General features: G+C 36.3%; 1 protein-coding gene across 1 annotated transcript in view; it reads right to left on the bottom strand.

Moving 5' to 3' along the window:
- Positions 1-8,806: 8,806 nt before the first annotated feature.
- The window catches only part of WDR36 (WD repeat domain 36), a 38,174-nt gene continuing 29,660 nt past the window's right edge, over positions 8,807-17,320 (bottom strand). Inside the window, exons 20-23 of the mRNA XM_003826751.5 lie at positions 15,363-15,482; positions 15,098-15,179; positions 13,493-13,680; positions 8,807-12,554 (exon numbers count right to left, since the gene is read on the bottom strand). Coding sequence (XP_003826799.3) covers positions 12,405-12,554; positions 13,493-13,680; positions 15,098-15,179; positions 15,363-15,482 — 540 coding nt within the window. The 3' untranslated portion in view covers positions 8,807-12,404. The remainder of the gene's footprint in view (positions 12,555-13,492; positions 13,681-15,097; positions 15,180-15,362; positions 15,483-17,320) is intronic.

The following is a 17,320-nucleotide window of genomic DNA, read 5'->3' as shown; positions in this document are numbered from 1 at the left end:
GGATGAAACCCATTTGGTCATGACGCATTATCTTTTTGGTGTGCTGTTGGATCCAGTTAGCTAGTATTTTGCTGAGGATTTTTGCCTCTATGCTCATCAAGGATATTGGTCTGTAGTTTTCTTTTTTTGTTATGGCCTTTGCTGTGTTTGGTATTAGGTTGATACTGGCTTCATAGAATGATTTAGGGAGGATTCCCTGTTTCTTTTGGAATAGTTTCAGTAGAATTGGTACCAATTCTTCTTTAAATGTCTGGTAGAATTCAGCCGTGAATGCATCTGGTCCTGGGCTCTTTTTTTTTGGTGGGTGGACATTTTTAAAATTACTGATTCAGTTTTGCTGCCTGTTATTGGTCTGTTCATGGTTTCTATTTCTTCCTGATTTAATATAGAAGGGTTGTATATTACCAGAAATTTATCTATTTCCTCTAATGTTCTAGTTTGTGCACGTAAAGATGTTCATAGTAGCCTTGAATCATCTTTTGTATTTCTGTGGTATTGGTTTTAATGTCACCTTTTTTCTATGAGCCATATTACTTCCAATTCTAGAAGCATCATTCAACTCTTACAGCTACTTAGAGATGCTGAACCAGGTTCCCAAGCCAGAACAAGTTGGAGTATTTGTACCAACTTGTTTTATTTCACACCAAAATGTTTTGCCATTGATAAAGTATACATTAAAATGTCTTTAGTTTAAACCATCCCATGTATAACATGCATGAAAACTATCTCTATAGATAGTGAATGGTGTAAGAGGAGTATTGGGCCTTATGAACTAGAAGACAGAGTCTACTGCCGATGTAACAGCAAGCTCTGCTTTCCCTTTCTTTCTAACAGAATCCTGATTTTGTGTTTAGATAGTGGCCAGAGGTATCTTTCCCATGCCTCTTTTATTTCCTGATTTAGGTTTTCTGAGGTCTGATGTATAGAGCTGTGGTAGCCAGCTTGAGACTGTAAAATGACACACATAAGGAAAAAAAGTCTTGTTGTAAAAATGAAGCAGAGGAAGTAGGGGAAGAAAAGCCTGTGTCTTTCTCAGGACCATTGAGTAATTGCAACATTGTGAAAAACTACTTTTAGATTTCTTGATGTACGAGAAAAATTAATTCCTACTTGTGAAAATCAAGGTTACTAAGTTGTTACTTGGTCTTGAAAATATTCTTTTTTTTTTTTTTTTTTTTTTCTGAGATGGAGTCTCACTCTTTTGCCCAGGCTGGAGTGCAGTGGCTGCTACCTCAGTTCACTGCAACCTCCGCCTCCCGATTCTTCTGCTTTAGCCTCCCTAGTAACTGGGACTATGGGTGCACGTCACCACGCCCAGCTAATTTTTTGTATTTTTAGTAGAGATGGGGTTTCACCACATTGCACTGGCTGAGAAAATATTCTTAACTAATAGAGAATTGTTTCTCCTTTTAGGAAAACACAGAGCAAGATGTTTTTCGCTCTGTGAAGGACAGTATTTTATTATAGCTGCTGCTGTTATTGCTACTAGAAGTTTAAGTGTGAAAACTTCCCAGTGTGTTGCGAAGCTGGGCAGCCAAGGGGAGGATTGTCCTACTTTTGACTCCCAACACTTTGTGAACACTATTCTATGCTTGGGGAATTCCCCATTTACAGTCTCTGCTTCCTGAACACAGAACCCAAAACCTTCATCTCTCAGCATTGGGTATAGGCCTGAGCCCTAGACTGTTCTAATGCACTAACATTACAATATGTTATGCGCTACATATGCATTACAATATGGATGCACTAACATTACAATAGGAGTTGTAAGTGCCATGGAGAAGCAGATGCTGTGTGGACTCTGTTCAGTGAGGCATCAGGGACAGAGGTTCCAGTATCTAGGGCCAGTATCAGCCATGTGGACCTTGGGATGGTCTAGACGTAGTTCTCAGCCACGAAGTCTTCAAGGGACTTGGAAAAACCCTTAATGTACTTAAATAGTAGTTTCTGCTGAAAATAACTAAAACTGGTTCTGAGTAATACATTTCATTATGTTAATTAAAAAATTTTTGTTTATGACCTAATTGTTTTATTCTAAAGTTTGCCATCTAGTCCTAATTGAACTCAATAGGTGGCTGATCCAACTAAATCTGAGGTTGAATGGAGTTTTAAAACCTGAGACCAGCCCTGACCTCACTGGCTCTCTCAGAGGATCAAGAGCAGTACTGATTCATATTCCATGTCTTGGAACATCAGATTTAAGGCATTTTCAGAGATAAGCATTGGGTATTAGTATATGCTAGCACCTCTTGGTAAGGCTATGTATTTCTCTAACCAATCAATTGGTGCAATGATTCTCAACATTTTTGGTCTCAGGAGCCCTTCACTTTCTAAAAAATTATTGAGGATCTCAGTGTGACATTAATTATATCTGTTGATATTTCCTGTACTTGAAATACTGTGAGTAAACACAGTTTTATGAAAATAGTTTTTAATCATATTTTGCTGACCATCTGGAAATATTTGAAGGACCCCTAGGGAACACTGGACAGACAACTCTTAGAAAACCACTAAATTAGGTATTTATGGAACACTTGTGTGCACAAAATTGAGATGGGCTCTATAGCAAATTTGGACATTTAGCTGATGGCAGACAATGGGAATGAGACTTCCACACTGGCACAAAAGGAGGAAACCAACCCATCAAGGGCATTAGAGATGCAGGCAAACAGTGAGAGACACTTTCCTGCATGATCTAAATTTACCCTAACTGTCTCTGGGCAGTGCTATTTATTGAGGAGTTTTGCTACAACAAAGGCTATGAGAAAAAAAGGCCTTGTGTTTCATAAAGGAATGATATTTTAAGGATTAGTATTTTTTTTATAGATAAAACTGGTTTCAAGTGACACAAAGTATGGTGTATTGGCTGCATGATTGTCATTTCCCAGCAGGATGAGAATGGTAATTTCCATCTTTGAGTTCTGGTAAAGGGTAAAGAGATAAGCTAATGTGAGATTATGTTTTTCTTCAACACTTAGTTCATGTGGAATCAAGTGGATTATTTCTATTTGTCGTTGAGAGTGAAACTCTCCACCCTGATGTTCTTCGTGCTTTCTGGGAAATCTCAGGCAAGTACCACACCATTGAGATGAGGATCTCTTCTGCCAAGAGCCACCCTTTCTACCACTCCCTGGAGAAATTTCTGACTCAGTCAAGCTAGGTGACTCAGAACTCCCTCGGTTCCTCTGCCTTCCAATTCATGCCAGCTGGGCACAGAGAGAAAGAGACAGGGCTCAGTGCTGACCTGGAGACCATCTGCGCCTCATAAAGACCCAATGCCAGGGACTTGCATCCAAATGAATGTGGTTAGGTCAAGTGGTGGCCTGGAATTTTGGGAAAGGTCCAGTGACTTGGGTGGCAAACACAATTGCAGCTTCCAAAGGCCACCTTCCAGAGGAAATAAGATCTGGTCAGCCACACAAGATATATCTACGAAGTAGCATGAATGGATGGATGGATGAATGGTTAGAGATGTGTAAATACATTCTATTTGAAAAGCTAGACAAAAAAAAAGATTGAAATACAATTAAAAAAAACTAAACTAAATATAGAGTACGAAAATATATAGACAGCAACACCTAGAATCAATAGTTGTTGATATTTTATCTTATTTTGTTTAATTTAAAATTACACAAAACATTGCAGATAAAGTCTCCTTTGTACCCAGTTCCAGGGCCACTGACCTCCACACATTCCCAGAGGTAGCAGCTGGCATGACTTTGGCCATCCCTGACTTTCTATTGCCTTTCTCATGGCCTCATCTCTGAATGCTGTCCTGTCTCTCTCTGTAATACCATGCCCCTCCCACCCCCTTTGTTCAAGATCAATGGCAGTTGTCCTCTTTGTGCAGCCTGCCCTGGCTCCGAGAAGGCAGATGTGTGCTGCCTTTCCTCCTGCAAGGCTCATCTCCTGGACTTGGGGGTCAGGGACCCTGTCTCATGTGTGTTGGGATCTCCATCTTGCCATACCCCATACACGATTATTTAGGAGGGAATGGGACAGGTTGAGAGAAGCACACAGTTCCACAGGCACCTTTTTCCTCAGGTATTGTAGCTCACATTTTTGAAGTACCTTCACTTCACCTCCTTGTCACCACAGCAACAGAGATGAACATCTCATCTCTGCCCCCTGCCTCCACCTTTCCACGCAGTGTGCCAAGAGCTAAAACTGCACCCAGGCCCCTGGGGGGTGGCCCTCAGCTCCAGGAGCCACGTCTGACAAACTACAAGGCTAATTCCTAGTCTCTGCTTCCCTGTGCCTGGCCATCTATTATCAGCCAGAGAATGGAGAGGTGGAGTCTTCCAAGGGAAAAAAAAAAAAACAGTTTTTTTTCCTCCTTAATTGTTTTATTTCTTCATATGCACTGCTTTTCTAAGTTACCAAGCCCTTTGTTAAAACAAGAATGGTAGGGAAGCAGCATGCAGGCAGTTTTTTTTTTCGTATGGAGGCTACTTGGGAATTCCTATACACACACACAAACACGTGCGCACACGTGTGCGTGCACACACACACACACACACCCATGTATGCCACATTTTGAAATAAAGGGAGAAACTCCTGGCAGTCACTCTTTGCAGAGTGTGAAGGCCTAGAAACATCTTCTTCTTTATCTTGGTTCTAAAAGAGAGCAAGGCAAAAGGCTAAGCAAAAGAATATAAAAGAATAATGAGTTAAAATACAAGCTTCACAGGACCGGGATTTTTATATGTTTTGTTTTCTAAAGTATCTCAAAAGCATAGAACAGCATCTGAGACAGGGTCAGAGCTAAGTATTTGTTGAAGATAGAATGAATAAATCAATGATTGAAGGAAGGAAAGAGGAGTGATCACAGCGCTGTGAGCTGGGTGGGGAGGCTGTCGGGTATGTGACTCCTTTTTTTGGTATATGATGCTTCTTGTAAACTAAATCCACATGGTTAAGTGAGTCCAGGCTTCGATAACTCACTCTCACCCACCATTCAGTCACCCAATGGGCTTGCATCATATTTACTCTAGAGAATAGAGTGTGGCCAGGAGTGAGGAAACAGGGCCAGAGTTATGAGGCAGACATCACACTTGGAAAGTTCAAATGAGAAAAAATAAATTAATAGTAAAGACTGGAATTTAGCCAGAGATAGTGGGGGAAAAAAAGGGCAGCCAAACAAAACAAAACCCCTGGCTTTGAAATATCCATTCTTGGCTGTGGTAGCAATAAACAATATTGCTAAAAATTGTTTGCAAGGATTTATGGAATTTTTGTGTTTTCAGAGGACATTAAACTATTGTTATCTACATGTCTGCAGTGTCAATAAATCACTTTAACAACACAGAGATAAAACTAAGTATTGAATATTTTATGTACCTTTTCAGAGACATTTAGTAGATTCACCTGGAATTGGAAATTAGCATAGTTGGAATTGAGAAATTCAGCATATAGTACACAGATACTGAAAGAAAGATCCCTAAAGAATATTTTATATATCAAAATGATTAAATTTCATCTTGAGCCCTCATATTACTAGATTTAGGGTGGGGAACAAAATTACCGATTAAAAAGTATCTCAGTCTCTTTCACATTAGCCTAGGCTCTTTTGGATAAATATTTTGTGAGATTTTATGTTCAAATTCCCTACCATGTCTGTTTCTTTCCTCACAAAGGAAGGTTCACTATGTGTGAGTGCCTTCTGTGTTGCTAGACCCTCTTCTCACCTCCCCCGATCAGGACCACGGTCCCACTTAGCCTGTGCCCTGAGTCTCTGCCTATCTTCCAGCTGGGCCCTGGGCCAGGATGGTGTGTCCACACTCTGCCACTGGGGCTCTATGGCAGGCCTATTGGCATTCTACTCCCAGCTGCCTCCCTCATTCCCCTCAGGGAGCAGGTGGAAACCTCCAGATCCCTCCCGGTGTCACCCACAGTCATGGAAACTCTGTGAGCTGTCACAGTCATTTCTCGCCACCTAAGTCACACCCCTTGACTATGGCCACCATGTGTCAGGATAGAGGGCTTGTGAACCAGTCTCCTCCAGGGGAGTCAGGACCTAGCCCCACAACTCTGGAGTTCCACTTAATGTAGCCAGTGATTTCTCCAACTAATCCTCCATCCCCACTTCCCCTTTTACTTCTAGATCTGGGGCCAGGGCCTACAAATCCTGTCTTTAACCCTTTTGCTCACTTTCCTTCATTCAGGTTTCTTCCTAGAACCAAGTGGGAACATAGATGAGAACCTTATGCCTCATAGCCTTCTTTTTTCCCTTCTCCAGTTCTAAGTTCAGTTATATTAAGTCACCAAAAAGGAGATTTGTTAAAATACATATTGCTGGCCCCTACCCACAGAGTTTTTATTTCAGTAGTTATGCAGTGGGGCCTGCATTTCTAAGTTCCCAGGTGATGTTGATATTGCTAATTGGGGAAACACACTTTGAGAACTACTGACCTATACTGTGACCTTCTCTAATATCACTGCTCCCTTTCCCTTGCAATAAGTCCCATGGCTTAGCCTTAATGGGGGAAGGACTGCAAGGTATATGCCTTATATTGTATTAAATTTATATCTGAATCAGTGAGATTACTCTTGGAAACAATTTTGGCTTGAGACTTTCAGGATCTCAAACTATTAACAGCAGAAAACAAGAGAGTCTGCAGAGCATAAATAAGGCTAATAATGACCAAAAATGTGTAAGAATAATTCTTTAAAGGGTGATGTGGTCTTCTTCCTTTGCCTTTCCAAACATATCACCTTTTCTGAGATTATTTGACGCAACTGTCTTATTAGAAGGGGACTACCATTTTGTTTTGCAGGGCTGTAAGGTGAAATACTATGCAAATACTCATAATCTACTCATAAATTCAAAAATGGGATTTTTCAGTGAGATGATAGCTTTCCATCCTCTGAAAATGTAATCTTCCCTTTAGCATAACAGAGTTATAAGAAACATGAAGACAGGAAGGTGGGGGTGTGTGGGGGTGGGGCGAAGCTTTTTTGTCCCTGGAGGATGGTGAAAAGATTACAAAAAGAAAACAGAAGGATTCCTCTTCCTTCAGAGGAAGAAAGGGAAGTGTCATAAGTGAGGGGAAGACTTAGGACCCAGAAGGGAGGGTTTTTAGTCTCCAGTGTGCAATCTTGGACTTTAGGAAGAGGCTGCACATCAAGTGGATTGTTGACTGCCTTTGGCAGGCACTAGTTGCAGAAGAAATACACAATCAAAGGAATGCAGCACTCTGCAAAGAAAAGCAGAATTCAAAGAGTATTTCTTGAATTTCTCAGTGTCACAGATTACAAAAAAATTCCTGAAAACAAAGATATTATTAGATAATCCAGTATTCCTGAATTCTTAAATTTCCATTCCCGTTTAAACATAACATTTCTGTAATTTGCAGTCAAGAGTCCTAAACAATGTTAGAAAATATAATTTAAAAAATATTAACATTGGCCTTGCAGGCAGAGACATTAGTAAAATCTTGTCTCAATGACCTGGCTCTCTCTGAGCACTTTGATTTGACTATATAATGCTAATTTAGCTTGTCAGAAAACAAAATTACAACATATATAGTTATAAATTTAATTGCCTTTTATCCACCATTCATCAGGGAAGCCCTTCATTCTATAAAGTAGAATGAGAACTCCCACTGGACAATAGTAGAACAAGGGGTTTTATAAGGTGGGAAACAGAAAAATAGAGAAAAAAGGTTAACATCAGGTTACTTTTTTGTAAGGATTAAAGTAGAGGTGACTTCCTTATTGTGCTGACTCAGGTAGACTGAAATCTGTTTTCAAAGGAAACAATGGTCTGTTTTGGAATCTATCTGCTTCCTTGAAGTTTCAGTTTGATTATGTGGCATTTAGTATGAGCAGCTCCATTAGTTTGTTCTGGTCTGCTGGGACCCAGTGCAGAAGTTCAGTGCAAAACCATGGCCTTCCCCAATTTTTTGTTTAACAAGCTCTTTATGTCAACCTAAAATAATCAAAAGGGTATGAATCTAATTTAAAGAGCTTATACAAGTGCAAAATTTGAGGATAGCCCACCCGGAAACATCAACTCCAAAGATACAGAGTCAGTATTCTAAAGTAGCGAAGTTAAGGTTTCATTTATGTAGGCAGAGACAGAGAAGTTTCCTTTAGCAGGATTACAACATTATTCACACAAGGTTGGCAAATAGTTACAGGAATTGGTTATAGGTATTTCTTTTTGGGAAGGGTACATTTAACATTTTTTTTATAGAGGGTGAAATACTCGTGGGTTTTCTGTCATCTGGTCCAAGCGAAGCAGGATAATAAAGGGGAAATTTATAACAAGGTCATTAAGAAGGCAAGAGGTTTTTGTCTTTGACATCATTTAAGTATCTCTAGTCATTGTACAGAACAAACAAAATAAGAAAGTGAGTTGATGGGCTATAATCTAAGAAAAAGAAGTAGCCATATGTGACTCAGATCACAGTCACATCACTCTCAAGGCTTAAAATGTTTTGGGGGTTACAACAGCTTTTAAATCATATTTATTTTCACGCAATACAAAATATATATTTAAGTCTATGTATTTTCTATTCTCAGTGCTTTTATCTTTAAAAAGGGCACGTATTTAAAGTATAAAACTTTCTAATGCACAAAAATTTCAAAGTACACAAATACTGCATAGGAAATACAGTCTCATCAATTGCAGAAGATAGAATTCTCTTGGATTTTCTAGTAAGACTGTATTGACAAAGGGTTCTGCAGTGTCATGACAGATTGGAATATAAAAATTAAGTCATTTTACCACAAACAGAAACAACCAATTATAACATGTATTAGAAAAGGATATTTCCTTATAGTAACAAAAGTAAAACTCCCAGAATGTCAAAAAGTGTTTATTATATCATATATATATATGAAAATCTATGAAACCAAAAGCTCTCCCACAAAAGATGATTTAATGAAGACATTCATTGTTCTTGAAGAGAAATACAAATGATCTTTGAACAACATAGGTTTGAAATGCTAAGTTTCACTTATATGCAAACTTTTTTCAACCAAACACAAATAAAACATATGGTATTTGAGGGATGCAAAACCCTCAAATACAAGGACCGACTTTTCATATGCATAGGTCCCATGATCTGCAGGGCATTGCTTGGATTTTGGTATCCACAGGGGTCCTGGAACTAGGGAGGACTGCACTCGGTATTGTCGGTCTCTCCAAATCAGTCCTATAAATGTTGTGCAACCCATATCAAAACTTCAAGAGATGTGCTCACAAGCAGTTAACAAATTTTTATAGAACATGAGGAAGACTTTACCCAAATCTGAGAACATACCAAAGTAATGCATCATTTATTAGGAATATGGAAGAGCTCAATGAAAGAATTTAACACATAATGAAACAGCATTTCAAATCAGACATATGAGTGGACTTTTCAATAAATGAATTTTGAACAGATATTGGAAGCAGCGCTGTTTCACTCTTCACAAAAATCAATTCTAAAGATCTACATGTTAACTACTCACACAGAAACATGTTGTAGAGGAAAATACATGACGTGAAATGAGCACATGTAAACATAGGAAAACGTACACTGTAAATATCTTAGAAAATAATTTGCTTTATATCCTGAAATAAGTCATGAAAATTAATCAATTTGATTGTATACAAATATAAAACATTTATTTAAACAGACATCATGTAAAATTAAAGCCAAATAGCTAAGTAGGAGAAAACATTGGCAACAGACATAAAATACAGAAAATACAAGAGAACTCCTAACAAATCCATGAGATAAAAGGACAAATCATTCAATAGAAAAATGAGAGGAAAAAGACAATTAACAAATGTTTATATGTTCTAAAATAAACATACAAAAATATGTCCATCTTCACTAGTGAGAAATTTCTGATTTAAAACCAAAATAATTTTTTCAGAGTAATTAAATTACAAAAATCCAATAGCAAGTGTCATTAATTACATGGGGAAGCAGATGCTCATATCTTGCTCAGGGGAACTGTAACTTGATACAGCCATTCTGGAACCCAAATGGAAATATCTCTTCAAATTAAAAATGGTTATACTCTGGCCTGAAATTCAAATCCTAAGCATATACCACAGAGAAAGCCTTATATGTACAAAAAGGGCTCATGTAGGATGATGTTCCTTTCAGCATTGTTTGTAATTATAAAGGAATAAAAAGAAGGAAAACTTCCTTAAGTGTCTATTATAGGCAAAGTACTGTTGGACAGTGCAAAAGAGATTAGGTAAATGTGAATGCACCAAAATAAAAAACTCCCAAGTAGAAATAGCAAGTTGTACAATAATATACATACATGTATGTAAAAATCGTAACTATACATTTCCTGTGGCTGTAGATAATATATACACATTCCTACATTAAACACTCATAAAAACACTCTAAAAGATTATCTAGGAGAGTTAAAACTATTACTTCTACAGAGGATATTGGGACTGAAGATGGTTTTCAAAAAGCACACAAGCAAAATGTAGTCATATATTACATGAGTAATTAAAAAACTGAAAGATAGTGTGCACAGATTGATATACTTTAAGGAAAATATAGATAAAATTATATTTTCTATTTCTTTCCCTCCCTTGATGGAAACAGTACATGAAAGGTTCTAGAAGATTACCTGCCAAAATGATGTATACTATCTAAATATATCTCTGGTAACAATACACTTAAGTCTTTATGCTCACTTCAAAAAGAGAAGAAAATTCGGTTCACGATTTCTGTAAGCAATACAATTTCAGTTCACAGCTCTTATCATTTTGTTTTAGTTATTTACAATCTTTACTAGGTATAGAATTATATATTGGGATTTTGCCATATTCCAATTTAGAATATAGTATTTAGGAAAGAGGAAAATAGTTTTTTAAATTAGAACTTAAGTCATGATTAACATTTCTGTCAGTGGCTTTAATAAGTCAATACACATTTCTAAAAGAAAAACGAAATTGAGTACAATAACCAGATTGGCTTATTTCCTTAGTAGTTTATTAATTCTATCTTACATCATTAAATAAAAACATGAATATTAAAAGATATCACTGGTAAATGCCTTTTGAGGACTGCTTCTTTTGGAGATCATTCTACAAAACTCTCTTACCCTAACAACGAACGAGAATGCTACTGGTGTTCATATTCAAACCACTGTGTTTCATGAAAGACCCAACTTTTGAGTGTATAAACTAAGAATAGTTTTTAGACCGCTATGCTTTAAAGAACTGCTTATTTTTAATTCATGTATTGCAAAAGTCTTGAACCATAAAAAAAACAAAATGATGATGAGAAAAAAAGAAAACTCCAGGGCTACCTGGGTTTGCAATGGTTGTGAAAGAAAAGTATACTCAGCATTTTCTTCCCAAATTAAAAGGTCCCCCTCAAAAAAGTGTAGCCAAAAAAAAAAAACAAAATAAAAAAAACCCTGGCTTTGAAATACCCATTCTTGGCTGTGGTAGCAATAAACAATATTGCTAAAAATTGTTTGCAAGGATTTATGGAATTTTTACCTTTTCAGAGGACATTAAACTATTGTTATCTACATGTCTGCAGTGTCAATAAAAGGCCATCTTCCAATGGAATTTGGAATTTCCCTTACCTATCCTTGGTATCAGTTTAACCATCTACAGCGACTTGCCTTGGGCAAGGAAGGGCCTCCCACATTTCTGATCCATGAACAACTTCCTTTCAGTACATTACAATGGAGAAAGCACTAGGCCACTGTTAGAAAGTTTTAATCTGTCACTGAAATACCAGCAGACTTTAGCCTGATTCCTCTCCTGCAACACAACAGGGCTGTGCTAGAAGATGATTAGTTTATCCTCCAACTCTGAGAGTCAATCATTCATATTTTTATCAAAGGCCACCGAGGAAAAAAGCATTCCTTTTTTCTTCATATCATAACAGCATTTTTATAACTACATCATGTATCAGTTTTATCTGACATTTTCAATTTAATTCAGCAATACTTCACAGTGAACATGCAGCATCTCTTTATATGAAACAGATACTCAAAAAATATAAGCAGGTAATAATTTTTTAAAAATCATGTAAAAGTTAATGTGAAGAGACTCAGAAAATAAATCATTTGAGCAGATTCTTTAAGTCTTCAAAACAAAAGGCAGGTGTAATTTATTTTTTTAACTTTTTGTAGAGATGGGATCTTTCTTGCTATGTTGCCCAGGCTGGGCTCAAATTCCTGGCTTCAAGCAATCCTCCTGCTTTGGCCTCTGAAAGTGCTGGAATTACAGGCATTATCCATCACGCCTGGCCGGGAGGTGCGATTTTATTTCAAGAAAGTATTTAGCATTTAAAGTGGAGATATACTGACTAGTCAGTAGTGCTAGCATTTATTTTCTTTTCACATTGACACTTGGAAAATAAGAAATGAGTTCAATTGAACCCATTTAATATGAAAGTCTTTGTTTAGTCACAAATTTATTTTTATAACAAAGCACTTTTGAGATAATTTAAAATACACATGCTTTGATTGAAGAGTGATTGCAAATGGGTCCAGTTTTCTTCCACCTGGGATGACAAATTTGTTATTTCTTCTAGGAGTACTGGCTCTGAAGGAAGCATTTTAAGGTGTAACTGCAAAGAAAAATATGATGATTGAACATTTAAGAAAATTAAAATTTTACCTAATCTGGATTCAATTTTTCTACCAAGGAACCACAAAAGACACTAGGTGAATATTTGTTTTCTTAAGCGCTGGTTTATTACTATCTCCCATTTTCCCCTCCTCTATCAAACTTTTTTTATTATAAGGTCCTTTATGATACTGTGACTTCCTTGGTAGAATTAAAGTGGTCATCACTCCTCTCCACCTAAGGACAGTCCTGATACTTTTAAGTAATCAGATCAAGTGAACTCATTTTAGGTATAAATGGGATAAAGAATCAAATCTATTATCACCAAAAATCGGCATCATCTACCTCCTTCAACACATTATACCACTAAAGTAGACCCTCAAAACATGAGTTCACCACTATATTAATCATAAAAGTAACTGTCTTATTGTCAAATGATCAAAACTCCTTTAATAATGATAGAAGTGAACATTTTGATTTCAGTAGTAGAAAAACAAACAAACAAACCCAACTTTCTATTCATAATCACAAAAAACTTCCAAAATGTAACTAACCACTAAAAAAAGAAAAGTTAATGGTTCAGCACATTGGATCAAGCAGATAGCATAAAAATGTCAGGGGGTAAAGTCAAAATTATTGTGCAGTTGAGTAAAAAAAGAAAACAAGACTCCCAAGCTGCACTGTCTAGCTGTCCAATGTGGTAGTCACTAGCCACATGTGGTTATTTAAATTTAAATTAATTAAAATTCTATAAAATTAAAAATCCAGTTTCTTGATCACACTATTTACATTTCAAGAACTCAATAGCTACATGTGGCAAGTGGCTATGATACTGGAAAGGATGGATATACAGCATACCCATCTTTGCAGAAAGTTCTGTTAGATAGCACTGCCCCAGAAGAAGACAAGCTGGGCAGTACTGTCTTACATTAGACTTACCTTTAGAAACAATGCAAGGTATGCCTGGGCTAACTCAAAATCACGCTTTCTGTCCAGCATCATCCCAATCATTTTCAAGAAGCTCTGCATAACTTCTATGGACCCACCACAATCAGGAGACAAGCTTCGCAGCTCTGTTTCAATTCCTGATGGGCCTGATTCTTTCAGAAGGTTGAGAGCAGTGTCATCTGCATTAAATTTTAATCCAGTTATGACTTGATTATAATCATTTAACTTAGAAAATTACAGTTTTCCTTTTATGCCCCAAATAGGATATATTTAAATGGTACAGGAAATTCTTCCTGTGGGTTAATTTTTTCATATTATGTAGTAGAATGAAATCCAAAATAATTGAAAATCAGTACAAACGATAACACCAATATAAGAGAAAGTACTCAAAACACATTTTTTTTCTGTAATTTAAACCTTTTTCCTGTTAATAAAGAAAATCAAATGCCTCGCAACAGGCACATTAGAATTTTAAAATGCTCATATATCTTCTCTCAGAGTAAATCCTAATTAAGAAGCCTATAACGATACATACAAAAGTATTAATAGTGGTTAGCATTGGGAATCTGATGAGGTAAAATAATTTTTCTTTTCTATTGTTATAAAGTTATAAAAGTACATAATCATTAGGAAATATATTACTAACAGTACAGAATATATAAAATCAGAGGGGGAAGACCCCATCCCTTATTCTTACCCAGCCCAAACCTACTTCTTTTCCCTAGAAGAATTGTTTCATATGCACCCTAGGAAAACACACTCAGTACACTTACAGCTATTTTTATGAGTCATTTGAGAACTGCAATGACTATGCTTTAGCTTTCTGAAAAAGAGTATCACCAATGACAAAAGTCTAATCACTTTTAGATCCTTCAGTATATAGTAAACAATAGTGTTTTTATTTCTTTGTCTCCCCATAAACATAACAAGTCATTTACAAGGGCTCATCAGTATCATTCTTTGACTTTTGCTAATGTGGACTCAAGTAATCTTGGTATGAAAACAAAAGCATTTGAATCAAAACAAGAGGACAAGTTAAAATTATTAGTAGAGTGACTACAGTTTTTTAAATGATTACAGTTCTTATGGCTAATCACTATTAGCTACAGACTGTAGCCTTCGAAATTTAAATATATTAACACAACAGATTAAAACATTTCCTTTTTAATAAAATAATTTAGGAATATATGAAATCACCTAAGCAGTCTGCTGAATTACAAATTATAAATAAAAACAAAAGACTTGCGAATTACTTGCTACAAAAACGACAAACAAAACTTTTACATTTAATTCACAACAAGAAGGATCTCCTTATTATAAATATAGTCAATAAATGTGTCCATCTCCAATAGCAAAAAGTAAGTTAGATATATGAAAAATCTTCAACAGATTTTTATAATATCAATACCATTTGAGTTTAGTGGGCTTATTTAATATAAATGCTAAAATTACGTCAAATTAAAACCAAAATTTCAATCCTTTTGATTTTTACTATCTTAACTACTGAGAACGCTGATAATATTTCCTTCAATTTCTCCTCATATACAGTAAAATAAGCTAAATATATTAGTTAAAATATCTTATAATTCAACTTACACTTATTATTTACCAGTCCTTCTTCAAGTTTCAAGCAGAAATCTGATTTTTGAGCCAAAACTCCAAGATTTACCACTTTAGACTTAAACAAAAACAAATACACATTATTCAAATAATTCAAGTATCACCCAAAAATGTATAGTTTGTAATTAAAAGCTATCATTAATTTACCCTATATCTGTAAAACTAGGTCTTGGTAAAGAAGTGCAGAAAACACATACAAACATACACCCATATACTTAGAATCTTCTAATTTGTTTTTTACCTGCTGGGGATCATTATTTTGTTCAGGTGCAGCGTATCTGGGTACAAGGCCAGGAATTGTTGGAATGAAAAATGGTGCTGATTTCGGTACTTTGGGTGGTTCCTTTGGTTTATTCTTTTTCTGATTAAGAGAAAATGAGAAAGAAAAATAGGAATTATCTTGCCAACAGTTTCTCATATTTAATTTCAAATCAATTTTAAAACAAATACCAAAAAGTAAAAGAGGAATGAAACTCTTTCACATAAGAATGTTAAAATACGATCTCTTCTGACCAATATCACAGCTATCCTTAACTTGGGCTTCCCAATGCAGATCTCTAGCACCCTTGCCGATAAGGCAGAAAAAAAGTGACAGGGCACAGGGGAAGTTCTAAGACAAACACAGCTCATTTTCCTGAAATATGAATACATTTACATGAAGATATAACAAGTAATTTTAAACTTCCTTTTGTATTGAGTACAAACTCTTTCACAAACCAGGATGGAAAGCAAAATTTACATAAATGCTTAATACAAAAGAGTTTCTTAAATTACTTCTCTCCAAAGGAACTTTGGAGCCAGAAGCAGACTGACATTATAAGTAATTTGATAATTTCCTTTCAAAGTACAGCTCTAATTTTTCTATTTTGTTGGAATTTTTTCTTTAGTACCTTGTGCTTTTAAAATGCAAGAAAACATGATTGCTGGTTTATAAGTATTTCAAATGCTAGTAAAATTATATTAGCAAAACCTCTACTGAAATTTCCATTGAAAGAATTTTGTTTTGGTAAGTACACTGCTACATATCAGTATCTCAGGAACATTTTTTTTTTTTTGAGATGGAATTTCACTCCATTGCCTAGGCTGGAGTGAAGTGGTGCGATCTCAGCTCACTGCAACCTCCGCCTCTTGGGTTCAAGCAATTCTCCTGCCTCAGCCTCCTGAGCAGCCGGGATTACAGGCACGTACAACATGCCTGGCTCATTTTTGTATTTATAGTAGAGATGGGGTTTCACCATGTTGACCAGGCTGGTCTCGAACTCCTGACCTCAAATGATCAACCATTTCAGCCTCCCAAAGTGGGACAGGCGTGCGCCACCGTGCCCCACCTCTCAGGAACATTTGATGAAAGAGCCTTTCTATGGTAAAGTGCCTAATAAAGAAGTCTCACAATTTCACCTCACATTATTCTTCCATTCTTTAGGAGCTATGCCGCCCTAGGGAGACATTCTATTCCAAAGGGAAGCCATGGTATAAAATAAAATGATCACATGAACACAGGACAAGCACTGCAAACTGTAGTGTAAACAGAGCCCTTTAGGATGGTGGAGACTGTTATGAGTCACAGTTACCATTCTAACTCACCATTCTTGAGTTAGAAAGGGGATGGTCACTGATTTGTTAAAACCATAAGGCTTTGGAGGAACTCCACAGTGCCCTGGAAATTATCTAGTCTTATAAAGAAAAGCAAAAATAGAAGTTATCCACAGGACAAATGTAAACTATAGTCTTGGTACATTCTCTTTTATTCAGCAGAAAATAAAAATATTAGAGGTTTTAGCATATTCCTATCATAAAGATAATCCACTTATGTTTTGATATAAGATTTTATGCAGTATAAACTATATCTTAGTGAGGACCACAGTAGCCCCAAAACTCTGCTCAATTAGTTAAGCATTATTCTGATTGCTCCCCTCACACTAATCTATTTGTACTTATTAATGCCTTGCATTTGAACTATTTCATAAAGTACTCCCTTTAAAGCTGATGTGTGGACAGCATGATGAAGAGATTCCACACCATGCTCCTAGACAGCACACCTTTATGCTGATGACTAATCTCTCAAAAAGTTAGCAAGTAAAAAGAAGCAATTTTAACTTCTGTGAGGAAATGTAATGTGAAAACTTCTCTTTCCTTACCCAAGACACACACTTCTTTTCTTGTGTTATTAGTTACAAGGATAATTACTACAACTTATTA

Source organism: Pan paniscus, chromosome 4 (genome assembly GCF_029289425.2).
Source record: "Pan paniscus chromosome 4, NHGRI_mPanPan1-v2.0_pri, whole genome shotgun sequence".
Lineage (NCBI taxonomy): Eukaryota > Metazoa > Chordata > Mammalia > Primates > Hominidae > Pan > Pan paniscus.
The sequence above is the reverse complement of the archived record's forward strand: the minus strand, read 5'-3'. Positions and strand labels throughout refer to the sequence as shown.